We start from the raw sequence: 26,973 nt of genomic DNA on the forward strand, positions 1-26,973 counted from the left end.
ACATAAAGGTATAATCCTGACTTAATCTAAGCCCTGTCTGTGAAATCAGGCCTAAATGTATTAAATATGGTAGTTGTGTGTGTGTTTACAGTTTTACGCAAAACGTTTGGGCACACCTTATAATTATCATAAATTCTGCTGGGCTTTTGAAGCAGCAACTTCATTTGGATACAATTTACACCTTAAGGAAACAGTAACATTTCAATTCTGAATTAACATTTATTGAATCAACAGAAACAGCGCAATGTGAATCATAACAAAAACAGACAGGTGCAAAAACTTGGGCATCTCAATGGAATAATCACATCAATATTTACTAAAGCCTCCTTTTGCTGGAAAAACTTCATATAGCCACCGCTAAGTCACTGAATTCTGGCTGGAGGTATATTAGACCATTCGTCCTTGCAAAATGTCTGCAGCTCAGTCAGGTTTGATGGCTGCCGAGCGTGGACAGCCCACTTCAAATCATTCCTTAGATTTTCAATGATGTTCAAGTCTGGGGACTGGGATGGCCATTCTAGATCATTGTACCCGTGTCTGTGTATGAATTCCTTGGTAGATTTGGATGTTTTGGATCATTGTCCTGCTAAAACAACTAACCGGGTACTAGCTTAAGCCTTTTTACTGATTCTTGAACAGTGTTCTTTATAATCTGCTGATACTGGTTGAAATCATTGTGACCCTCAGCTTTGACAAGCTTTCCAGTACCTGCTTGCCACACAGCCCCATAGCATGATGGACCTTCCACCAAATTTTACAGTATGGGAGCAGGTTTTGGTTCTGGAATGCTGTTCTTTTTCTGCCATGCAAAGTACTTCTGGTTGTGACCAAATAACTCTACTTAGTTGAATATGTCCACAGCACATTATTCCAAAATAATTCTGGCTTGTCCAGATGAACCTTTGCATACCTCAGATGACAGTAAAGTCTTTTTTCGCATCACCTTTCCATTGAGCTGTACCTTGTTCAAAGTGCACTGGACTGTGCAACAACGTACACGTACATCAACGTACATCAGCAGCAAGATATTTTCAGATCTTTTTGGAATTGGTCCATGTTTTTGCCTGTGATCACTTTTGCCTTTCAGATGTTTTTGCTCAGCCTACCAAATCTTTTCTTCACAATGACTATTCTGTAGCCTTCCATTTTCTAATTATTTCTGACTGTAGAGACAGAGACCTTTAAAAACTTTTGTGATAATTTTTGTATCCTTCACCTAATTAATATGGACAAATTATTCTAGTTTTTAGGACATTAGGGTCATTTTAAGGTTCCCATATTGCTACTTTCCAGTGGAGAATCAAGGAAAAGTACAACAAGCAATTAGCATATCCTTTTTCATGATTGGTTGCACCTGTGTTTGCAGTGGAAGGTTCATTTAGCCAATCAAATCAATTTTGTGTTGCAATCAATCAGAATTAAGTAACTTCAGGTATTCAAATCAGTGCAATTAAAACGTGCCCAACCTATTTTTCACATTCAATTTTATTTCATACAACTAAATACTGCAATTTTTTTTTTTTGTCTGAAAAACATGACATTATAAAGCTTATTATATGGCATATCACTATGATCTTTCCTTGTAAAGACAAAAATTATGCAGCCACAGAGGTGCCCAAACTTTTGCATAAAACTGAAATAGCATGTTTTGTGGAGCTTTATCACAGACATCATCTTTCAGAGATGCAAACTGGGATTAAACAGCTTTGGTCATGTGACTTTACAGCAATCATGTAAAAATATGACATGGGTCAACTACAACAACAACTTACCTTTTACATTTATGATGTAATTTTCCCTTGTCTGTTATTTTGAGAATTTCCATGACACAACTTACCCCCATAAATGTCTATGATGAACAAAAATACAAGAAGCGTTTTGGTCCAGTTAATTTGTCAAACATTACACTGTATAATAATATAATAAATCATTATCCATAAGATCCCCTATCATTTTGGCCCATAGACAGTGTCTCACCAGATGGATGATATACAGACTCTGCACACATCCAATTAAAATAAAACAGATTTACCTTGGTTCTTTTGTTTTATTATGAATTTATAGTTTTAATTCATTTATCTAGGTGGTTTAAATATTGCTCTTGCCAAGACATTGTGGATGTCATTATCGCTTTCTGGCTTGTCTATAAATCTATCTATAAATTCCCCCAAGCTTTACTTAATCAACTTGAAAGCTTTTTTTCTATATGATTTTTGGTGACACACCTTGCATTGCATTTCTTAAAGGGTTAGTTCACCCAAAAATGAAAATTCTCATTTTCTGAAAAGTCTTTTATTACTCTCATGTAATCACCCTCATGCTGTTCCACACCCGTAAGATCTTCGTTAATCTTCGGAATGCAAATTAAGATATTTTTGTTGAAATCCGATGGCTCCATGAGGCCTGCATAGGGTGCAATGACATTTCCTCTCTCAAGACCCATAAAGGTACTAAAAACATATTTAAATCAGATCATGTGAGTACAGTGGTTCAATATTACTATTATTAAGCGACGAGAATATTTTTGTGCGCCAAAAAACAAAACAAAATAACGACTTATATAGTGATGGCCGATTTCAAAACACTGCTTTAGGAAGCTTCGGAGCGTTATGAATCTTTTGTGTTGAATCAGCAGTTCGGAGCGCCAAAGTCACGTGATTTCAGCAGTTTGGCAGTTTAACACGCGATCTGAATCATGATTCGATACACTGATTCATTATGCTCCAATGCTTCCTGAAGCAGTGTTTTTAAATCGGCCATCGCTAAATAAGTCGTTATTTTGTTTATTTTTGGCACACCAAAAATATTCTCGTCGCTTTATAATATTAATATTGAACCACTGTACTCACATGAACCGATTTAAATATGTTTTTAGTACATTAATGGATCTTGAGAGAGGAAATGTCATAACTGGCTATGGAGGCCTCACGAAGCCATCGGATTTCAACAAAAATATCTTAATTTGTGTTCCGAAGATTAACGAAGGACTTACAGGTGTGGAAAGGCATGAGGGTGAGTAATAAAAGACTTTCTTTTTATTTTTGATTGCTTTTAAGACTTCCTATTTCTGCTTCAGTGAAAGATATATATTTGGCCTATATATGAGCTTCTGTAGTTAGTTCATTAAACCTTATTAACAAATAGATCAGTCCTAAAAGGCTTTTGTGAAATATGTCTGCATTGTGGCAAAACAAATACATCGAAACAATTCACAGAATGGTAATTCAAGCTCATTTCCATCTCATTACTTAATGCAGAGTGGGTAAGAATCAGTCATACAAAACCAAAGACGTAAGTGGTTCACAGCCAGATACTGAGATATGTTTTATGATAACATATTTGAGCTGAATTGTGAGGCCATGCAGCTGAATTGTGGTCTCCTCACTGACTGCAAAAGCGAACATACTGTACACAATCTGCCCCAGTTAATCTGGGGTGCGTTTCCCAAAGCGAACTATGGTTGCAAGTTCCGACGTTACCAATAGATTTCATTGTGACTTATGGCCATAGTTGGCTAATGATGCTTTCGGGAAACACACCCCTGTATGGTTCTTTTTAATGAATCAGTCTGAACAGAACACAAAGGCTGAATTTACAATAGCTTACTAGCATACTACTAATTCTGCCACATAAAGATATGGAACGAATCAGTCAGACAACTCACCACACTGAATGGCTTTAACAAGAAGTGCTTTCGGACTCTGCCTAATATGACTGCTAGTAAGTGTTACTGAAACCATAAACTCAATAAGAACCACAATTGCTCAGTAAGACTTGACAAAGTTGCAAACAATAAAACTGAAACTGAATCATTAAAACTAAAACTGAATCATTAAAACTGATTGGTTGATTGGTGAATCAATCTGAATAGAACACAAAGTTATTGGTCTGAATCACAGACTGAATCATTCACACTGATTGGTGAATCAATCAAAATAGAACACAAATCTATTAGTCTGAATCATGGACTGAGGCCCCGTTTACACTAGTGCTTTTTTGTTTTAAAATGCTTGTTTTGCTACAGTTACGCCTGTCATTTATATTAGACCGGTGTTTTCGAACCTCGAAAACGGAGACTTTCGAAAACACTGCAGAGCCTGTTTTAGTTTGAAAATGCTGGGGTTGTTTTTCAGTGAAAACATAAGAAAACTGAGACTTTTGAAAACAATGGCATGGCTGCCCACATTCACTCTGCACCTCCTTGAAGACCATGTAATGGCTGCCCACCTTCGCTCTGCGTGTCCTTGACGACCGTGAAAACAATAGGAGATTGAACTGCAATCTTTGCTGGCTTTGTTGTCATTTTTAGCAGCCATTGTGCAGTTAAACTCTGCATTTTTTTAATACTGCAGCTGCCTAAATGCACAAGAGGCAACCGTTTACACTGGCGCATGGCCAGTGTGCATGAACGGTCATGTGTCAAGCGTTTTTGGCCGTGTAGTGTAAATGGAGATTGTTTCTGAAATGCTCTGGAAACACCAGTGTAGACGAGGCCTGAATCATTAAAACCAATTGGTGAATCAATCTGAATAGAACACAATGTTTTTGGTTTCAATCTTGGATTGAATCATTCAAGTGAATAATTTTGAATGAACCACATCTAAAGCTGCATCCAAAATTGCATAGCTACTGTTTGAGAATTTACTTTGCAACCCGTTAGGGCTATTCTTCAGGTTATTCTGTGACTCAAGCCAAGAACCGTTGCTGTTTTATTTGTACTTTTGGAAAACAATGCTAAAATGCTAATTCATAACAAGGTTAATAAAACTTTAATTACTTCAGTTACTTATTGACTTGTTTATATGTTACATTATATGTACATATCCCTGTTGTAGCATGTAAGTACCGGATACATTTCTTGGTTAGGGTTGGTGCAAAAACAAAATTCTGTCAGAAAGAAATGCTTATAATCTGTGTTTTCATTCAAACTGAATGCAACAGGTTTGCGTAAAAATGATGGAGATAAAAAAATGGTAAAAAAAAAAAAAATGGAGATAAAAATGTCATTGGTTTAACATATCATAAGTCAGATTGCATGTTGGGGCTTGGTGCAAAAACAAAATCCTGTCAGAAACACTGCTTATAATATGTTTTTTTTTTCTTTTTAAGGTTGGAAGATCATAAAAACTATGGTGGCTAATGGCTGATATCAAAAGACATACCTGAGAAAATTAAATGTCACGTAAATGTCCTCAAGTGTGACTGCTATGGCTACTGAAGCATGTTGATGTTGAAACTACAAACATGTTAAAAGTCATGGATGGTTATCATCTGCACAACATGACCAACATGTATGCAGAAGATAACATAAATTCAACCATTTTTCCTGAGAATACCAACTGCACTGTGACACCTGCATTTCACATAGATGTCACTAAGACACTGGCTTTGGGCCTGGTGCTGATACTCTTCCTAATATTCGGTGTGATGGGTAACATCCTGGTCATCCTCTCCGTGGCCTGCCATCGCAACTTTCGTTCCGTGACGCATTATTTTATCGCCAATCTGGCTGTTGCAGACCTGCTTCTTAGCTCTGTGGTGGTCCCGTTCTCCGCTGCATCTGAAGCCTTGGGCTGCTGGGTATTCGGTCGACATTTATGTAATGCCTGGACTGCGCTTGACGTGCTGTGCTGCACGGCATCCATCCTCAGCCTCTGCGTGATCTCTGTGGATCGCTGGATCGCCGTCAGTTACCCGCTGCAGTACCCTTCCTTAGCTACAAGTCGAAGGGCAGTGGCGGCAGTGGTGGCTCTCTGGGCCCTTTCGGGTGCCATCTCTGTAGGCCCACTGTTAGGATGGAGGGATCCAATGCCGGAGGATGAGTCTGTGTGCAGAGTTAATGAAGAGCCGGGGTACGCCATCTTCTCCGCCGCATGCTCTTTCTACCTGCCGTTGGCGGTGATTTTGGCAATGTACTTTAGCGTGTACGTAGTGGCCCAGCAGAAGACTTGCTCCATGAGTATGGGCAGGCAGAATGAATTCACTGAGAATGGAGCGACACTGCGGATTCACTGTCATAACGCCCAGCATGCTGCTGGGAAGGAGAAAGCCACCCGCTTGAAGCACTCGCACTTCGCCTTCATTATTAAATTCTTCCAGGAGAAGAAGGCGGCCAAGACTCTGGGTATTGTGGTGGGCTGTTTCGTGCTCTGCTGGCTGCCTTTTTTCATAGTGTTGCCCATAAGTGAGTACTTGACATGTTTGTGAACACACAGAAAAAAACAATCAAAAAATATCTTAAATATAATTTGAATTAAAGTGCCCCAATTATGCAGTTTTAAAGGTTCCTAATTTTGTTTTGGAGGCTTCATACAGCAGATTGCATCCCAGGTAAAAAAACACTTTAAAGTCCGCGTGAACCGGAAGTTGCAAACGACTTCTCTCCAGTGTTGTGATGTATTTCCAAGTGAAACGGAATATTGAATAGAGGGAAGAGTTTTACTTTAGCGCTCCTCCTCTCCATCTCTCGCTCATAGCAGACAAATGGTTGCAGAGGATTGGTTTACGCGTTTTCAACCCAAGCTGTCAAATTGACGTCATCAGAGAAGGAACGCCATTCCAGACCGGAAGTAACTTTTCAGATTTTGATTAAAGATTACTGCGACAAACAAATTTTTTTCTGTGTTTTAACTTGCACTGATTAATTGTTTACCACAAGACCAGTAATATGCACTGTAAATAAGGTAAATTTTGATTTCATGTGTACTTTAATTTTCTCATAATATACATTACAGCATCACCTCTTTTCTCAGTGTCTGAAACAATTTGATAAAGGATTTGGTCTCTCCTCCTTTCTGAGAGCATACTTTGTTGTGATTGATTAGATGGTTGAAGGTTATTTGGTCTACCGCTTACAGCATGTATGAGAAAGAAAACATCCATTAACGTATTTGAATTTCAGCTCCAGAGCTTCCTCAGCACTTGATACACAGTGATACAAACAACGATGGTGTCAAAGTGGATTTGCTTTCGCAGCGCAGAAAACAGCGTCTTCTCGAACATGCCGACAACATGAACCAAACTCTTCCAAGCCTCAGCTACGACAGTGTTTATACTTAGCTACAACAATTTGATCTTTAAAGGAACACTCCACTTTTTTTGAAAATAGGCTCATTTTCTAACTCCCCTAGAGTTAAACAGTTGAGATTTACCATTTTCGATTCCGTTCAGCCGATCTCCGGTTCTGGCGGTACCACTTTTAACATAGCTTAGCATAGTTCATTGAATCTGATTAGACCGTTAGCATCTTGCTCAAAAATTACCAAAGAGTTTTGATTTTTTTCCTATTTAAAACTTGACTCTTCTGTAGTTACATTGTGTACTAAGACTGACGGAAAATGAAAAGTTGCAATTTTCTAGGCCCATATGGCTAGGAACTATATTCTCATTCCGGCGTAATAATCAAGGAACTTTGCTGCCGTACCATGGTGCAGCAGGCGCAATGATATTACGCAGCATTTCTCACAAATGTCTCCATGGTTGCAAGGCACGCTCCCTGTGCAAGCAGGGGCTCACAGGCGCTGCGTAATATCATTGCGCCTGCTGCACCCATAGTACGGCAGCAAAGTTCCTTGATTATTACGCCAGAACGAGAGTATAGTTCCTAGCCATATCAGCCTAGAAAATCACAACTTTTCATTTTCTGTTGGTCTTAGTACACGATTTAACTACAGAAGAGTCAAGTTTTATATAGGATAAATATCGAAACTCTTTGGTCATTCTTGAGCGAGATGCTAACGGTTTAATCAGATTCAATGAACTATGCTAAGCTATGTTAAAAGTGGTACCGCCAGAACCGGAGATCAGCTGAATGGATTCGAAAACGGTAAAACTCAACTGTTTAACTCTAGGGGAGTTAGAAAATGAGCCTATTTTTTAAAAAAGTGGAGTGTTCCTTTAAAACCTACACATTACATGAAAGGTAATATTTGAAAAAGCATAATAGGGGCACTTTAAGGTAAAAGGCTCTTATTTTGTTTTGTCTTTGCATTTTGGTCACACCTCAATATTTTGATTTAATTGGGCAATTTTATTCCCAAATATTAATGTTTTGTTGAAATAATTAGTTTTTCTTCGGAATAATGATAAAAGATAATGCCAAACTACTTTAATTCAAATGGGCACATTCAAACTAATGTTGAATATGTGAAAGTTCGAATGAGATTTGAGAGCTACTGCAGAGGTGATATTATCGTAAATATACACGGCAGAAAATTAGATTTGAATAACTTAAATCTTGGTCTGTTCAGCAGAAACGTAGAGCATACGTTTCATTTTTAGTGCACCTCATTAAAGGGTCAGTTCAGCCAACAATGAAAGTTCCACCAAAAACTTTCGTTCATCTTCGGACCACAAATGAAGGACTTTTTGATGAAATCTGACGGCTTACTGTTCCTCCATAGACAGCTACACGACTACCACTTTGATGCTTCAAAAAGTTAATAAAGATATTGGAAACTAATCCATATGAATTGAACGGTGTAGTCCAAATTTTCTCAAGAGACTCGATCTCTTAATATGATGAACAGATTTAATTTAGGCTTTTACTCGCATATAAACATTGATCAGCGGACATAAACAGAAGCTCAACCGAACCTGCTCGATGCGCGAGAACAAACCAAAGCGGAAGCTCAAATGTGCTGAAAAACACATGAGAATGAATCTCATTGGTTATCGCATGTCATGCTTGAGCTTCCGTTTACCACAACTAATGGATGAGTTGATAAACGTTTATATATGAATAAAAGCTTAAATTCAATCTGTTCATCGTATAAAGTGATTTTTTTCTCTTGTACTAAAAAAAATGTACTAAACTGCTCAATTCATATGGATTAGTTTTACGATCTCTTTATGAACTTTTTAAAGCGTCAAAGTTTCAGTTGCATGGCTGTCAATGGAGGGACAGGAAGATCTCAGATTTCATCATAAAGATCTTCATATGTTTTCCAAAGAAAAAGGGTTAGTTCACCCAAAAATTAAATTTCTGTCATTAATTACTCACCCTCATGCTGTTCCAAACCCACAAGACCTTTGTTCATCTTTGGAACACGAATTAAGATATTTTTGATGAAATCAGAGAGGTTTTTTTAATCTCCCATAGAAAGCAATGAAATTACCACATTCAATGTTTAGAGATGTAGTAAAGACATCGTTAAAATAGTCAACATGAATACAGTAGTTCAACCTTAATGTTATGAAGCTACGAGAATACAAAATAAATATAACAACTTTATTCAACATTTTTTCCTCTCCCCTTTCAGTCTCCTACGCAGCTGATGCAGTGAATGCAGTGCAGTAGTGATGTGCCAATCAGCTCAAACGTCACCTGAGTCCGCTTTTAAAAATTTGTCATGTGTCCGCCACCCACCCGCACCAATGATTTTCTCTGATTTAGATATCCGCACCTGACCCGCACCCGATCGTCATATTACAGTTATTCAAATTCTCAGTGTTCAGCGTCATGATATACTAACATATTACACTGAACTATGATGCTTTTCTTATTTATAGTAATAAAAGGTCTTCTTTGGCAAAATTGTGCATATTTAGAGGCTTTACTCCCTTCAAACTTAAATTGGAATATCATTGTTTCCATCACTGCAACTTCCAGACACACACACACACATACACAAAGTCATTAAATAGCTGATGTTCAGCCCAAACAAAGGCTGGATATAGGCCTCATTTGTTTAATATACAGCGTTTCACAGCCGTTACATATCACATACCCAACACTTGATTAGTTCTCCTTTTTTTTTTTTTTTTTTTTTTCTCTCGGATTTGTTTTGCCTTCATTGCTGCTTAACAGGTGAAACCCGCAATTGCATTTTCAAATTTGTGCCTGACGAAAAATTACAATAAGTATTAAGCAATATCTCATGTAGACTTTCTTTTTTTTTGTGTTCTATAATGTCCACTAGGAGTTGTAAATGTTTTTCTTTATTGATTTTCCCTGAAGAGATACGCTGTTTTTGAAAATGAAAGTTAGCGTGATGCATGTTCATTGCATCTAAAATGAGAGATTGTGTCTTTATTAAAATCAACACATTCATGGTTTATGTCCCATCCGTCATTGACCCACCCTCAATTAATTGAATGTTATTTTTTATCACCCGGTCCGCGTATTATCCGTAGGGCCCGCGGATATGACCGCGATCCGCCAATCACTACAGTGCAGGGCTTCCATGTTCTATGTCAGAATGCATGCAGACTCATTATTGGTCGACTCCTGCGTCAGCATCACAAACATGCGTCGTGGTGCTCGAATGAACAACGTTGGCCAATACTGATCCGGTGTTTGGACATAAACACGGAAGCTCTGCACTGCGTTTGCTGCATAAACTGCGTAGGAGACTGACAGGGAAGAAGACAAATTGTTGAAGTCTTTTTTTTTTGCAGACAAAAAGTATTCTCGTTGCTTCATAACATTAAGTTTGAACCACTGTAGTCACATTGACTGTTTTAACAATGTCTTTACTACTTCTCTGGATGGGAGATAAAAAACCTCTTGGATTTCATCAAAAATATCTTAATTTGTGTTCTGAAGATGAACAAAGGTTTTACGGGTGTGGAACAACACAAGGGTGAGTAATAAATGACAGAACTTTCATTTTTGGGTGAACTAACCCTTTAATTTTCATCACTTGGAAAAGAACGTTTTCAAAGTACGAATTTGTAAGGACATAAGGGTGAGTCAATGATGACAGAACTTTTGGGTGCCTTTAACTTGCAGTAACTCAGAGAACATACATACAGTATGTGCAAAGTAATGCTCTGAATATTTAGTTATTTTCAATAAGGCACATGTAAAAGCATAGACACACTGTTTCAGATGTTGCGCTTTAATTTCGTTATTCTCACCCCTGTTTCCAAACAACCCAATGTTCTCCCACACTACTACATAATTCTTGCTGGTCCCTTTGAGATTGCATTTAAATGAGCTTGTTTACAACGAAAGAATGAATTATGAAAGAAAGAGAGAGTGTTGCAGTTTGTTTCAACCCTGCTAGTCATAGATTAGAATAGAGGCTTTTATATGCTAAACAGCAGCCCTAGTTCAGAAGACAAAACCTTTTGTATGGATTCCACATGTAGGCGAATCTGTATAATTTGTACTTTCATTAAATGTTTTATGGAAATACAGCTTATTTATATGCCTTTCTGCTTAGTAATTGGACAGCTAAGATGCTATTGAGTGTCTAAGTCAGTTTTTGTGTCTAGTTCAAAGCTTTCAAAATACTAGAAAGAAATGTGAATATCAAAGCCTTTGAAAATATGAAACATCAAAAACCATTTGACCTGCTGTCTTGGGGTGACCTTATGAATAAAGCTGGAGGTCTCTTGCCACATATAGTAATTTTGTCTTCTTTATTTATTTTTTTCTGTGTCCCCAAAGGATCTATTTTCCCATCTCACAGACCCCCAGACACTGTCTTCAAGATTACTTTCTGGCTGGGCTACTTCAACAGCTGCCTCAACCCCATCATCTACCCGTGCTTTAGCCAAGAGTACAAGAAGGCCTTCCAGAACGTTCTCCATGGCCGCTGCCTCAGCAGAAGGCACAGAACATGGAGCCCTCCGGCCTCTGCTCAAGACCCTATGACCCTGCATGGACCCAAATCTCCACAGGGTTTATCATCTGGATTTACTGCCTCCTGTACGGATAGTAATGCATGGCCTACTGCTGTAATACATGAGTGCTCATTTACTGCACATAGCAACAGTGCTCTGAATGCACCGCAAACATCTCTGAAAGTTCATGAAGTTTCCATAATCAAGATGGAAGGTGAGGCTGTATGAAATGTTTCTGAAAGAATAAAAGATTTCAAAGAAAAACCTTTTAAGGTATTTTACAAAGACATTACTGTGGAATGGAGCAAGAAATGACCAAGGATCTGGCTAGATTTCGTATACAGGAGCGCCACCTTGTGGCTTGTTTATAATATGCAGCTGCACTTTTGTTAAGTGTAAAACTGCGGATTCATACATTTTTAGAGTGTAAAAATCCAGCTTGGTAATGCAATGATTGTTGACAAAGCCATTTCCAATAACTTTTTTTTGTGTGTGTGTGTGTTTTTGTTTTTTTTTCAAGGTCTTCAAAACGTGTACTTTACAAATACAAATATATACATATACAGTGGAGTGGGAAAAAAAAAAGTGAAATTCTTGTATTTTGCATTGTTTTGCATATAATCTTAAATACACTGTAAAAAAAAAAGAATTGTTGGTTTAACTTAAAAAAAGTAAGTTACCTGGTCGCCTTAAAATTTTGAGTTCACTGAATTTAAAAGTTTGAGTTAATACAATGAAGGTGATTGATTTAATCAACAGAATCTCAAAATATTATGTTATCTCAACCACATTAATTATAAGTTAATTTGACAAACGATGTTTCACAAAATGTTGTGAAAACAAATCATGAAAATAACTAGTGAAATTTTAAATCTAAAAATAGAAGTTAATAAAATCTTAAACACTTAACATTTTTACAATAAGGTTTCATTTAGTTAACAACATTGGTTAATTTCAGTATTTACTCACACATTATTAAAATCAAAAGTTGTATCTGTTAACATTAATTAATGCCCTCTTAACTAACATATACAATTATTAATTATATTGTATTAACTAACACCAACAAAGGTTAATATAAATGCTGTTAAATAATGCTCAGTTAGTTCATGTTAACTAATGCATGAACTAATGTTAACAAATGAGACCTTATTGTAAATTGTTGCCAATTTTTGTTATAACTTCCCTGTTTAACATTTCTTTTTTTTTTAACTGAGAACTTTTGGACAATGATGCCAAAACACCAGTAGTGATTCTGTACTTTACAACAGTACTTGGATTCAAATATTATGTCTTTGGTCATAATAGACTATTAAAAGTCTCAGTATATGCTAGATTAATTTGTCTGCTCGACATTGCTTTTGATGGTTTCCTGATGCACATATACTATATATAATGTGCAAATTGCTGAAAGTCAAGAACAGAGTAGAGAAAAGATTTCTTTTTTCCCTTTTATTCATTTTACATTTTTGTAACATCACCATCCAAGGGGTTTGACACTTTTCAGCGCAAGCAAACATCCTCAAACAGCACAGCCAACAGAATAAACACCAGCACACAACAGGTTCACTTCTGGACTGGGGTTGATGGGGGAAAGAAAGTGGCGGGACTAGAAATCATTGGCAACCTCAGACTGAACCATCGTTCGGTTCCCATCTGCATTTTACATAGATTACATACCACGCATAGAAGAACATTCAAGCATACATAGCAAAGTGTGTGTGTGAATGTGTGTTAGTGCCGACAGCTGCTCTGGGATCAGAGGAAATGCTTAAGGCATGTTTAATTTGAACTCTTGCATATGCTCATATTAAGTCTCAAGGAAAACTCATGGAAAACTCACATAGGACAATTCTGTTCTCAATTTATGCCATATTTCCACACCAACTTAAATTAAAAGAAACTAATTGGCTTAATATTTTGTCTTTTTTGAAAAATAATACAAATAATTAAACTAATTATTAAGTTTAATTGAGAAGCAAAATTGTGTAAAACTACAAATTAAAAAAAAAAAAAAAATCTTAAATTGAGTTCTATCTCACTATAGCAAACATACACAAAACTGTTCAGGTTAAAAACCAAAGAGAAAAAAAAAACTGTCAATGAGGTATGGAAGAAATAAACTTAATTCAGTACTCCCATACTGATAAACGTGCCACCAAGAAAGGCAGGAAACAGATTATGGCAGCTTCCCTTTTGGAAAGGTTGGTACTGTACAGATATGGTTTGTATTGTACTGTAATCACAACTTAGTTGAAATGATCCAGCCATTCGATGTTGTTTTAATAGCACCAGGCCCAGAAGGGTTGCTAGGGGCATATGCTTCCGATGTGTAATGTGTTGCCATGACAAATAAAAGAGTCGTCATAGTAACAGTAGAAAGGCAATGAGGTCAGCAAGAAACAGGAAGAGCGAAAACAATCACAACAGTCATGAGGTGATAACTAGAAGATATAGCTACTCTGTGAGGTCTACAGCGGCATCACATCAGTCCTTCAGAACAGAATGAATCATTATAACCTTCGCGTCGCCCTCCATTTGAGAGACACATTCCAACAGCAAGCGCACAAAGACAGTCACGGTGCAACAACAACACGTAGGCCAGGTCTCTCGCTTTTTTCTTCGCTGCAGTTTGGCTTAATTTATGTAACAAATCTAAAGAACATGATTAAAACGAGTCAAAAATAGACATTTTAGGATAATGTCCTGATAACGTCTGCTTGGAGAACTTGGACAAAACGTCATAGCCTATTTTTGTCGCGCTTTCCAGTAAAAAGATAAACATTGTAAAACAAGAAAAATTTGCATGAGATGCAAAACTGCGTGAGAAATGAAGACTTGTATTTAGAATTACATTTATTTTCCTTACGGCATTCATACAAGGAAGAAAAGTAAATTTATACATCAAAATTATTATATTTTTTGGTCTATGGGATAATGTAAACCTTTTTTCCCCGTATTTTTATTTTTTTTTTAAGTTTCCTATGGAGCCCCATGTTTGTGGAAAAATGTGAAGAAAAAATGATATTTAAATGCGTTCGTTCGCAAAATGTTTGTTTTTCCTCCTACTTCATATTATTAACATTAATACAATTTTGCGAGTGAACGCAAAGTTTCTCTGCGGAACACAAAGGTTTTGCGAGCAATACAACGTTTCTCAGGGGAACGCAAAAGTTTTGCGAGGGAATGCAAAAGCATTGCAGTGATTCTTCCTCTCCATGCAATGTCCCTTTGGGAGCTCCGTATTTTCTTCACATTGGAAGAAACAATTGTGTCTTTGAATACACACTAAGCATACAACAACTAAGCAGCAGTGAATAAGCAAGGTTAAACCTTGTCAGTGTTGGAATGAACTGGAGCTTGTGTGTGTTGAGTCACAGAGGAAAAGGCAAGCAATGGAGAATGATGATACATGCCAAGATGTGCACGAGGGAAAAGAAAACATCTGGAGGACGGTTTTACTAAATGAAAAACAGACTATACAAGAACATTTCCGCCATCGCTAATCCATGTCGTGATTTAAGCAAGGCACATTAAAACCAGTTAAAGCCTTTTTATTACTGTTTTTTACTTTATACTATGCCTCCTTCGTCTGGGCTGAACATAAGGTTTAGCACCATCCACAAAATGTGGATTATCATTACTGTTAAAGAACTCATAACATTAAAATTACAGTTTTGTGGCGTTTAGTCTATGTCTATTGTTTCAAGGCTAATGTACTCATAAATGTTAACAGTTAAACACATTTAAAATGTACATTGTTTCTCTTTAGGAAAAATGAACCAGAAATAGGCTATTGATGACTCAACTGGTACTACACATTTTTGTCCAATCAAATGTACTCTACAATGAGAATGTCCCTCCCACGATACCACAAGCAACCAACCAGCATTAGCAAATACCAGACCACAATTAATGGCTGTGACATACCCTAAAGCCATTTAAAATAAAAAAAAATATGATATTTCCATGTGTTCAGCTAAACTTCCTGTTTCGACAGAAAATGTCAAACACAGGAAAAGAAAACATCAGCTAACCTAGCACGCTAGCTGCCCAATGCATTGCCCTTTGTGCTTTTAGGGCATGTTTATCATGTTTTCAAACCAACTTAGGTGAGAAACAAGCAGATTAACAGAAAATCTCTCATTCATTCTTTGATAAAAAAACAAAAACAAAACAACACCACCAAAACATGGAGCTGCCATCAGCACAGCTGTTGAAAATCACCTTTAACTTACTCTGTTTTATTTTTATGATATTATGACAGTATGTATCATTTTAAAACTGCACTAAAAATGGATGTCGACATTAAGAATGGCGCTGACAACTCATACTCAGAAAAGCCTTTCAAAAGAACTATGACGAGTTAAGAGAAAAATCTGGCACCTTTGTATCGGTTAACCGGCTATTTTACATTTAACAGCCTTTCAGTTGTTTCAAACAATAAACATGAATAAGCTTGTAGCGGTACTCAATGTGATCAGTACATCTCCGGCACAGCTTTGAGTTAAAGATACAAAAAAGACACATTAGCATAAGATTGCGATATCACATTTGTTGACATAAAAAGTTGCGGCATAATCACTCAATACTGTAAAATCACACGACTCACATGGTATATTTGTACTGCGCTGCAACCAAACCTACAGGGACATCCGTCTGGGGTTTTTTTGGCCCTTAAGCCCTAAGTATACTTCAGTTTTTTCACAAAAACGCGTACATAAATTTCATCGCAGAAATGTCATCAACACAGTACAGAGCAGCCTGACTTTTGTAAACGTGTACTCTGTACAATAAGCTCGCACATGGGTTTTGAAAAACATAATTAATTAATTTGTCCACAAGTTGGTCCTGGCCTTGGTCTTTGTTTCAGTGATTGTGTGAGGGGCAACTCTAGTTTAAACGAGTAAAAGAGATTTTTATACATCTTCAATGAGAAATAGCACAGACACTGGACAAGGATGCTTGCAAATGATGCATACTTTGAAAGCAGTGTTGCCAAGTCTGCAGTTTTCCCACAGAATTGGGCTACTTTAACACTGTTGCCACGGACTGAAGCGACCCCAAATAATGAGATATTTAGCCCCTGGAATGCGAATTCAACTGGGCTAGTTTTCAGTAGCGATCGGGAGGGTTTTGTTGTGAAAACCTGGCAACCCTCTTTGAAAGGCTACTTGTTCAGCTGTACCGTATGCATACGCTAGTAAGTGTTTGTGTCAAAACTGAAGTAGACTTTAGGCTTTAGTGCATTAGGAAATTGATACTAATTTCAAAGCGTCACATCCACATTGTTCTTAAAAAGAGACATAACAGCAAAAAGATGATTCTTCATTGCATTTTCTTTAGATAACACCTGCTAAATTCTCAACAATCCCCACAGTAACAGCCCACTATTTCTTCACGGCCATATACAACCTTGACTTTCTCCTGTTCTTAACCATTAAGTATTAAAACAGCTTGTGTAAAAAAGTTTGAGTTTCTTTTGGAACGAGGACAAAACGAGGAACATTTCCAGCTATAATCATTTGTGGTCCTCTCTTATTTTCTCAAACATTGCTGAGCTGCTTGTTTTTACATGCGGTTTCTTCTTCAATAACATTAACATTGTTAATTAAATATCTCTGGTTGTGAAACACATGGTTTTTAATTAGCAACCACTGGAAAAGCTTTCTTTTATTGACGGGTACAGAAATCGCATCGAATGCCACGGAAAGGGCACGGGCGGAATATGGTCAGGTGTTCATACTGATGTAAACTGATAAAAATGTAATAAAAAAATCCTAAAAATATAGACATTCCTAATGTAATAGACTTAAAAGTCTTTATAGACTTTTAGCCACAAACAATGACACAAGAAACCCAGCACTCTAACCTTTGCCATGTTAATAAGTAACAATGATAAACAGCTTCTCTAGTACACACACTTGATCCCTCTGATTTCAAAAAGCAAATAAAGTTAAATACAAAAATAATAACAGGACTCATGGTGGATAGAAAGTACAGTATAAAAATCATACAATCAGAAGTGCTCAAATGTGGATGTTACATTTTTCCTTCTCTCTTCACATGAGGCAAATACTTTTTTTCTCTAGATGTCTCCTTTAGGAAGTGGTGTAGGGTAGGGAAAAGAAAACAAGGGAAAAGGGTGAGAGCTCGGGGGTTGGGAGACTAGGGAGTGAAGAATCAATAGGCCCTGTGGAGGGTTCGGTTCTTGATATGACACGGTGGTCTTGGCAAACACCTCCGTTTTTAGACATCCCTCCCCCCAGCCCCCTATTCTCCTGTCGGCTGAAAGACGGGGGTCTAGCCCAGGCTGGTGATGTTGGCCCTGCCACCAGGGGGCGCAACAATACGCTGGGTGTTGCGGCGGGGGACGTTGTCATCAACCTGAGCACCTGAAACAGATCAATAAAAGAAAATCACCTTATGATGCATATATTCAAACATGACACTGTTCCTGTGAAAAAGCGGTTCACAATAGATTTATGTAAATTATATAAAACAAGTGTCTCGCTAATATTAAAATTTTGGCTGATACAGATGAGCTGATAATTAAAATAAAGTAAAATACAAATTTAAATAAAATAGTACAAGTGAATTTAGGTAATAAAATATCATGCACCTAAATTGATTTCTAATTTATACACTTGCGATGCTCACCAGAGAGACTGAAGCCAGACTGGTGCAGGTTGCGGACCGGTTGAGCGGGCTGCTTGGCAGGAGAGGTCTTGGCAGAGGAAGCAGGGGTCACAGCTTTGGGTGTCACTGAGACTTCACAGACCGGCCCGTCATAGAGACCCCGTGGGACTCCCCTCAGTTCAGCAAGCTAAAACACAATAGTGCATAATAACATTAGTAAAACTCTGATAGCCTAAAACATTTCGAAAACAACAAACAGTTAAAACATTATTGCAGAAAAACCTTTAATATGCATTTAGTAATATGCAAAAAAAAAAAATAAATAAAAATAAAAATATATATATATATATATATATATATATATATATATATTATATTATATATAAAAATATATATATATATATATATATATTGTTCTATAAATGTACTTATTCATAAATTAGATATAGGCTCATTATAAATTATAAATATTTATATTAACAGGCATGGGAATCTAATTTATGAATAAGTATATACTGTACACACACACAACACCGGTCACAATTTTGAAATAATTACAATAGTTTGAATGCTTTTGGAAGAAGTCTCTTATATCGTGACCAAAGCTTTATTTGATTAAAAATACAGTGAATCATTAATATTGTGAAATATTATTTAAAAATTTAAAATTTTAAATGATTTAAAATCACTGTTTGCTCCTCAAGAAACATTTTTTTCAATGTTAAAAATACAAATGTTGCCTTGGTGAGCATAAGAGACTCACAAAATATTTGAAAAATCTTAATTCCAAACGTTTGCCTAGTAGTGTACATTATATGTTTTAAGTCGGTATTCATTAAACAAAAATATATTATTATATAATATTTTTATAGTATAATATTCTAATTCTAAATTTTAATATAAAAATCAGACAATAATAATAATAGTAATATAAATAATAAAAAAATATCAATATGTCACTGATAGATTGTGTATCTATAAATTTCAGATTAGAAAACCTGATTATTTGTCCTCTAGGAAATTTGTTTCCACCGTAGATACGTACATAACACAAACACAACACAAAACATGGTAACTTATCAACTTATAATACAATCAAAACCAATCACAGACATATTACAAAAAAAAGCAAAAGCGTAACACCATGTCCTAACTACACGCAACATTCTGTGTTCCCAGCTTTTTAGCTGTAATGAAAACAACCCTGGCTAATTCATCTCAGAATAAATAATGGGCAAAGAACGTTCAAACTGTCAACTCAACGCGAACAAACAAGTGTATTCTATGACAAAGATTTTTTCAGTCACTCTGTATGTACTTTAAATAATGTTTAAATGGTGTAATATTTATGACTTTTACTATGTACTTACTACTTACCCATTTCATTGTGTCTGCTGTGCTCTTGCCACACTCTCTTCTAATTGGCTGAGGTTTTTGTCCACAGTCAAATTGCTCGCTGGAACCTTATCGCATCGCGACAAGGTGTAAGATGACGTATCAATGGCCAATTTTCTATTTATTTATAGCTTGTATAGCTACAGGAACAAAACTCTTACTATAGCTGGCTATTCTACACATGGGTAATCTATACCTACGGCTAGAAAGAAGGGGGATGAAATATTAAAAGAGTGGGTGGTCTTGGTCATTTAAGATTTTACGGAGCATGAATATAAAGACACTCTCCGGTAAATTAGGGGTAGAGATACCAATAATTTTACAAGCTAAATAGGTCATCTCCTCGATTATTATATAACTTACCCTGCTGCGAGCCTTTATCCTCTTGTAGACATAGTCAGGGAAGGGCTTACGGGTCACGTAGCGTCCAGATCCCTCTGTGGTGTGGAGGTTTCCATCCTCCAGTACGATCTTTCCCTGACTGATGACCACCAGGGGCGACCCACGCACCTCGGTACCCTCGAAAATGTTGTACTCCACTGCCTGGAAAAGAAGCAAGAAGCAACAGCATGACACTGCTTGTTGAAATTTTGTCTCGGGATCAGGATCAGCACACAAAACAAAACCGTACTGTTGATTTGCAAACATTTACAATGTCATTAGCACAAACACTGCTCTCCTGGAGGAGTTGTTGTTGAATTGCTCTAAAATCCCTTCCACATACTGAGGCATGATATTCCAATGGAAATGGACATGATATCCCATGTTGGAAATCATTATTGATCCTTTCAGACAGCTATTTAAACAATATTTTGATGACAAGATGTCAGAACTCAGAACAGACTATATTGCAGCCCACTTGTTCAGAATGGTTGTAGAAATACAGTACAAAGAAAACACAGAATGTTGGAAATGAGAGGGAGTGAACGAGGGAGGAAGTATATTAAAGTTTACAGGGTGTGTGTGTGCTGGCACATGTGATCACCCTTCTAAATGCTACTGGAACTTTGCTAAAAGCAATATGGAACGTCCCATAAGACCTAAAAACAGCATAAGGTTATTCAGTGAATTCAGTGAATTTGATAATCAACACACACCTGCTCAAGCACCACACACACACACACACACACACACACACACACACACACACACACACACACACACACACACACACGTTGGGTTTTCATGTTTCATGGGGACATTCCATAGACGTAATTATGTACAAACTTCTATCCCCTAACCCTACCCCTAAACCTACCCAGAAAAACACCACTTTTAAAACAAAGTAAACAAGATAAATGAGAAAGCTGAGAAGCAAAATAAACCTGAGCGGTCAAGCGGTCACCACAATTCAAAAGTTTGGGGTCTTTTTAAAAGAAGTCTCTATTGCTCAAAAATGAGTACACCCTCCTAAAAGTTACTAAAGAAAACAAAATAAAAATTTTCTGGTGTAAGTTTAAGGCAATGTTTGATCAACAGGTAAGTATGTTGAACAAAAGAGAAGTAATTTCTTGACAATTAAAAGTGTTATATAGACCACTGAATCATTCTCAGACTTAATGCTGACAGCAATGTTACCATTTGGGAGAGAACTGTCACGAGACATATTTGCACAAAAGAGGACAGTGCTACAAGAGGATTACCAAATCATTGTTTTAAGTGTGAAAATATATCAAAAGTAACAGAAATTCAAAACAATGGACTTGAGCCAATGAAATAATCAGGCCTTCATTTTAAGCTTTCATTTAGTGATGAGGGATTTTATTGCTAGACAAAGAGCAGGAAAAATACCAAGCGAGTGTCTCAGAGCCAGCAAAAGCTACGAAAAGAGTGACTGTTTATCTCACAGAGTAAGATGCAGCCTGCAGAAATGACATGCATGGTTGTTGTTCTCACTGGAACTACCTACTGTAGCCAAAGCACAATAAAGTTAGTTAGCCATTTCTAAAGCCCATATTTACAAAATATAGATTCTGGGAATCAATACTCATGAGAACAAATCAATCATTTTGGATCTAACAGCATCCAAAATGTTATGGTGTTGCTAGAGGAGGAGTACATGAGAAGTGCCTGGTTCCCACAGTAAAGTTCAGTGGTAGTAAAGCTCTTATATAGGGATGTATGAGTGCTGAAGGTGTGAGGGAGTTGTGCTTTATCAGTGCTGTCATGAACTCCCTCACCACTGTAATTTAATACACAAACTTGAAACAGAAGATGTTACCCTTTCCTCATTCCTTGCATTGTTGGGCATTTTTTCAACATGACTGAGGATATGCATTCTCCCAAGGTGAAAAATGTTCTTTGGACATGTATTGCACTCTGTCTTAACACTCTTGAGCACCTTTGGGGGATTCTGTAGAGACGAGTTGAGCAACACTCCCCATTAAAGATCAGGGCATTTAAGGAGCTCATCATCGAGGAGTTAAACAGGACACATGTGACAATTTGTCATGAACTAGTACACATTAAATCTAGGGTGTACTCATTTCTGCAATCCTTAATTTACACAAAATTGGCTAATTTACTTATTTTATGGCTATAAATGACATAAATTTCTCAGTTTTTTATTATGTATATGTTTAATACATTTCAGTTTTGCCATATATCCATGAATTAATGAAAATTCATCTATTGTATTTGTTCAGAGGGGGTGTACTCATTTATGCTGTGCACTGTATATATCTTAAATAAAATGTATTTTTATATTATTATTTTTTCTCCATTGGGAAATATTTTATAAGCATAATTCTACACCGGACGCGAGAGGCACGACGCGTCAAAAGACAATAGAACCCATTATAATCATTATAGATGCGCCGTGCCAAATTTCCAACAGTAAACGGATTCCCTGTTCTATTTCTGACATAGTCCAAGTGCTTTGCAACGGTCAGCCTGTCGCGTTCAGTGTAGACAGTTTTTTTCTGTTGCACCGCAATGCGATGCAAAAAAAAGTTGCATCTGCCGTAGACACGGTATTTAGTCAAGTTTATGCTTAAAACAAGAAAAATATATATTTAGTTTTAAGCCCAAATATTTTTTCTAAAAACAAGTATATTTTACATTATTAAATATTATATATTAAATTACATATTGCTAATGTATTATTAATATAAAATGAATATATTAAACTATAAAATAAATATATTAATATATTATTAATTATAAATATAAATAATATTTTTTTGAGTACCAGTGTGACGGGACAGGACAAGTTTTTTTTTTTTTTGGGGGGGGGGGGGGGGGGGGGTCATATATTTTTTTATATTTTTGAGAATACAATACACAAAGCACAAACACACACCCATCTTCGTTAATCTAATTTTGACTGTTAAAGTTTTATAATTTGACACAATCAAAAATTTCACTACACCTGCTCAAAAGCATTTTTTTTTATTCATGATTAATATTGCATTGCATAATGTGTGCTTATACAAACTGACAACCACAAGTGAATCACATTCACATATTTAATATGGACTAAAAATTTGTGTTTGCAATTTCAAGTAGGCTTACATACAACTAAACTGACAGTTGAGTCCTTTACACAGGTTTTGTAATGAAAACTAGTCTAAAATTAAGAAACCCTTAGAAAAGAGTAAACATTGAGTTAACGTGATTCATTTAAAATACTTAATTTATTATTCCAATATCCAAATATGCTAAAATATTTGGATATTGGAATAATATTGGATATAAATCCCACAGAAAAAAAGGTATCTATTTGTAACATGCTGTATTTGAACAAGACAAACATTCGCTGATTAAAGGTTAGCTAATACAAACATATTTATAGAAAACAATAAACAGTGAATAGACAGGACCCATAAGTGCAAAACGAATCGAGTACTCAAGAATATAAAGAAGTTAGTTAGGGGTTGTGTTAACTAAAGGAGTCCGCCATTTACCGAATCTTAAAAACACGGGTGGATAATTACAAATGTTTTCTGACAAAAAAATAACAAGAACAAATTTTAAACCACGGCAATTTTCATTTTACAATGATCTTCCCTCTCAGTGCTCGTGCGCGTTTGTGTGTATGAGAGAGAGAGCTCGCGCAGCACTGATACAACGGTGCTTTTAAATGCATAAGTAACTAATGTGCTAGTTTTCATACAAAATAAATATGTAACATAATTAGGTAGGCTACTTTAGTTATTATTAATACAATAACGTAACACATGTAGGCTATACGTTTCTCAACACTGAGAATAAATAAATAAACGCCTCGCTCTTGTCAGTCAGTCACACATCACAACATTTTCATAATCACTAAGCCATATAGCGATTTCAATTTTATTTAGATTTGTTGTTCAACATTACTTGAGCATTTTATACCCGTTTACCTCAAGGAGTCAGAAGTACCGTGACAGCTGTACTGTCCTCGCCTGAGAATTCAGTCACTGAGACTGCAAGAGTGAAAGGAGGATCGCGCGGGATTTGTTGCTGTCGATTTGCGGTAGGCTTGGGCGGTATCCAAATTTTGATACCGTCAAACCTCCTCCCTATTTTACCTCGGTATACGGTATTACCGTGAATAATTAAAAAATGATGACATAAGGCTCAGACAGCGTCACCAAACTGTTGGCTTGTGCCTAAACCGTTCAGAAACTGAACACCAAACACTAATACTGAAACAATAACAAAATAACATGCACAACAATATTAACAACTTTTATTAGCAACAAATAGCAGTTTATAAAAAAGTGCAAATACAACAGTCAAACAAAATTAAATTAACATAAACATCGAGAACAGTTTTCGCGCAGAGACGCGCACACAGATCAATTAAATTAAATCACACCGCCCGAACAACTTTTAATAACAAAGAGCAGCTTATAAAAAGTGCAAATAGACCCACAACAGTCAACCAGAGTTGAATTAACATAAACATCCATATTATAAAAAATATTGCAAAGCAATAGGCCTAAATAAAAACTTCTTCTTTCCAGTCTTCTTTCCAATATTGTTTTTAAAGAAAACCAAATAAAAATACCTGAATCAATTAAATAAATAAAAATAAACAGTGCGAATAGGAACGAATGGCAAGTGGCATCAAATCTAGTCAAGATTTTTCGCTAGAAAAACCAGCATGTTTACTTTGTCCGGCTTTAACAGGGCACGTTGTGGACCGACAACTTTACCTGCGGTGCTGAAAACGCGCTCGGATGGTGTGCTTGTGGCACAGACGCACAGGTACTTTCGTGCCACTCGCGACATCTGGGGAAAACGCCCGGCAGCATTTTTCCACCAGAGAAGTGGGTCCTCGTCTCCTTGAGTAACTGGCTCCAAACAGTAGGCTGTTATTTCAGCTCCGACTCGGTCCTCTACGGTGCGGATGCCGACGGGACCTGCCATTGCATCGGCTTTTTTTTGCAGCATACTTCCCAGAGTCATCTTTTTTCGTGAGGGTTCGGGTTGCGCCTCTCCCTCTTCCACTCTGATGGCCACTGGACCTGCTGCCTCTAAGCTCACGATCTCAGCCTGTAATTCAGCCTTGGTCTCAGCCAATGCGTTGTCATCCGTCTCATATCCTCCACGGTAACGAGGGTCGAGGAAAGTGCATTTTCGCATTATTTTGCGCACTGAATCGGATTCATACTTGGCCTCCAGCTTTGTTAGAATTCCAGTTTTTATTGACTTTGTTAGCTGGAGGTCATTTTCTGACGCAGCCAACACATTGTCCCTGCAGAGCTGTAGTATGGGGAGGATACAGGAACTGGTCACATAATTTTCTCCTGACAAAATGTCAGTGAAGTCACCGACTGGTTTCAGTGCTTCGTGAACAGCTTTCAAGACGTCCATGTCCTGCCAGGTCAGGGACAGGCTGCTCCTTCTGTCATCAGACAGGACGTGTCTGATCGCTTGGGCCTGCTCGAGGATGCGCTCCACCATTGCCAGTTTGGAGCCCCAGCGAGTTGCGCAGTCCTGCCGATGGATGGATGGATGGATGAATTAATTAATTAATGATGAATAAACAATTAAATGAATGAATAGGCCTAAATAAACAAATGAGTGAATAAATAGGCATAAATAAACGAATGAATGAATGAATAGGCCTAAATAAACGAATGAATAAATAAATAGGCCTACATAAACGAATGAATGCATAAATAAATAAGTCCATTAATGTATATTATTCCATTTGGTCGAATTTGCATGCACATTTGTTTTAAATAAGTCCCTTATGCGCGTTCAGCCCGCATTTATTTGATAAAAAATACAGAAAAAAAATACAATTTAAAAAATGGTTTTCTATTTTAATATAGCCTACTTTTAAATATAATTTATTTACGTGATGCAAAGCATATATATATATGCCGCTTTTTTTTTTACATTTGAGCCCCTGCACCTGAGGAACTCTCTGCACGTTTTATGCTTACCGTTATGAGACTATGTTTTGGGAGTCCCAAGTCCACTTGCTTCTTGTGGAGTTCATGCTTACGTTGCCAGCTGTGTGAAAAGGCCCCGACAATATTACGGCATAGTCCGAGGGCGCGCTCGGTTTTTTGCCTCTGGTCATGCAATGCGTTTGTGACAGCCAAGTTTAGATTGTGGCCGAAGCAGTTAAGCCACGGCCAATGAAGGGACCTGATTGCGGCACAAATGTTAGCAGCGTTGTCAGTGGTTATAGCTGAAAGTTTTTTCTCGTCAAGTTGCCATTCCTGAAGTGCAGCTCTGAGCGCAGCAGCAAGATTGTCCGCCGTATGACTCTCAGGAAAATACGTAGTTTGGAGGCATTTGGATTCAAGTTTCCAGTCAGGTGTAATAGTGTGGACAGTCAGGGACATATATGGTGTCATGTTAACTGACGACCACATGTCAGTTGTTAAGGAATAACTGTCTGCCGCTGACAGCAGCACTTGAACATTGTCTCTAACTTTACTATATAAATGTGGGACGGCTGTTTGTGAGAAATGTTTCCGTCCAGGCAGCTCGTACTGGGCATCTAGGACCTTTACCATGTCCTTAAAGGACTTTTTTCCACTGTGTGGAAAGAGACCATTTCCTTCGCCAAGTATTTTGTCACTGCATCAGTACAGGTTTTCCAACGGACACTGTCCCTTTTGTACTTTGTTGTTTTCCCGAAGGCCCCCATTATCGTCGGCTGCGTACTGGCGGTGGACCTAGATGTTGTTGGTTCTGCATCGGAAGGCGTTGAAACTGTTGCACTGAGTGAACTCGGCTCCATCCTCGCAGCAGTGAGTGGATGGTGGTTTCGTATATGCGACCTTAGGTTCGAGGTATTTCCATCTCTCGCGGTCACCTTTTTATTGCACAATTTGCAAATTGCCTCGTCCGTATTTACCGCCTCTCCCTTCTCGTTCGGTCGAAACCCGAAATACTGCCAAACTGCAGAAGTCGTGTTCT

At 37.3% G+C, this 26,973-nt stretch overlaps 2 protein-coding genes across 5 annotated transcripts in view; one reads left to right on the forward strand and one right to left on the reverse strand.

Annotated features, from left to right (window-relative positions):
- Window positions 1-5,280: 5,280 nt before the first annotated feature.
- adra1ab (adrenoceptor alpha 1Ab) lies at window positions 5,281-11,799 on the forward strand. Its single transcript, XM_067397149.1, has 2 exons — window positions 5,281-6,184; window positions 11,396-11,799. The coding sequence occupies exons 1-2, from the start codon at window positions 5,281-5,283 to the stop codon at window positions 11,797-11,799; spliced, it is 1,308 nt and encodes a 435-aa protein (XP_067253250.1).
- A 1,224-nt stretch (window positions 11,800-13,023) lies between these two features.
- The window catches only part of dpysl2b (dihydropyrimidinase like 2b), a 43,408-nt gene continuing 29,458 nt past the window's right edge, over window positions 13,024-26,973 (reverse strand). For 2 of the 4 annotated variants that reach the window (XM_067398088.1, XM_067398089.1), the window contains exons 12-14: window positions 19,969-20,148; window positions 18,232-18,397; window positions 13,024-17,966 (exon numbers count right to left, since the gene is read on the reverse strand). In XM_067398088.1, the coding sequence (XP_067254189.1) occupies window positions 17,875-17,966; window positions 18,232-18,397; window positions 19,969-20,148 (438 nt within the window). In that variant the 3' untranslated portion in view covers window positions 13,024-17,874. Of the gene's footprint in view, window positions 17,967-18,231; window positions 18,398-19,968; window positions 20,149-24,488; window positions 25,531-26,973 lie in introns of those variants that run through there. The other 2 variants (XM_067398086.1, XM_067398087.1) reach the window with 1 other exon arrangement.

Source organism: Chanodichthys erythropterus, chromosome 10 (genome assembly GCF_024489055.1).
Source record: "Chanodichthys erythropterus isolate Z2021 chromosome 10, ASM2448905v1, whole genome shotgun sequence".
NCBI classification, from domain to species: Eukaryota; Metazoa; Chordata; class Actinopteri; order Cypriniformes; family Xenocyprididae; genus Chanodichthys; species Chanodichthys erythropterus.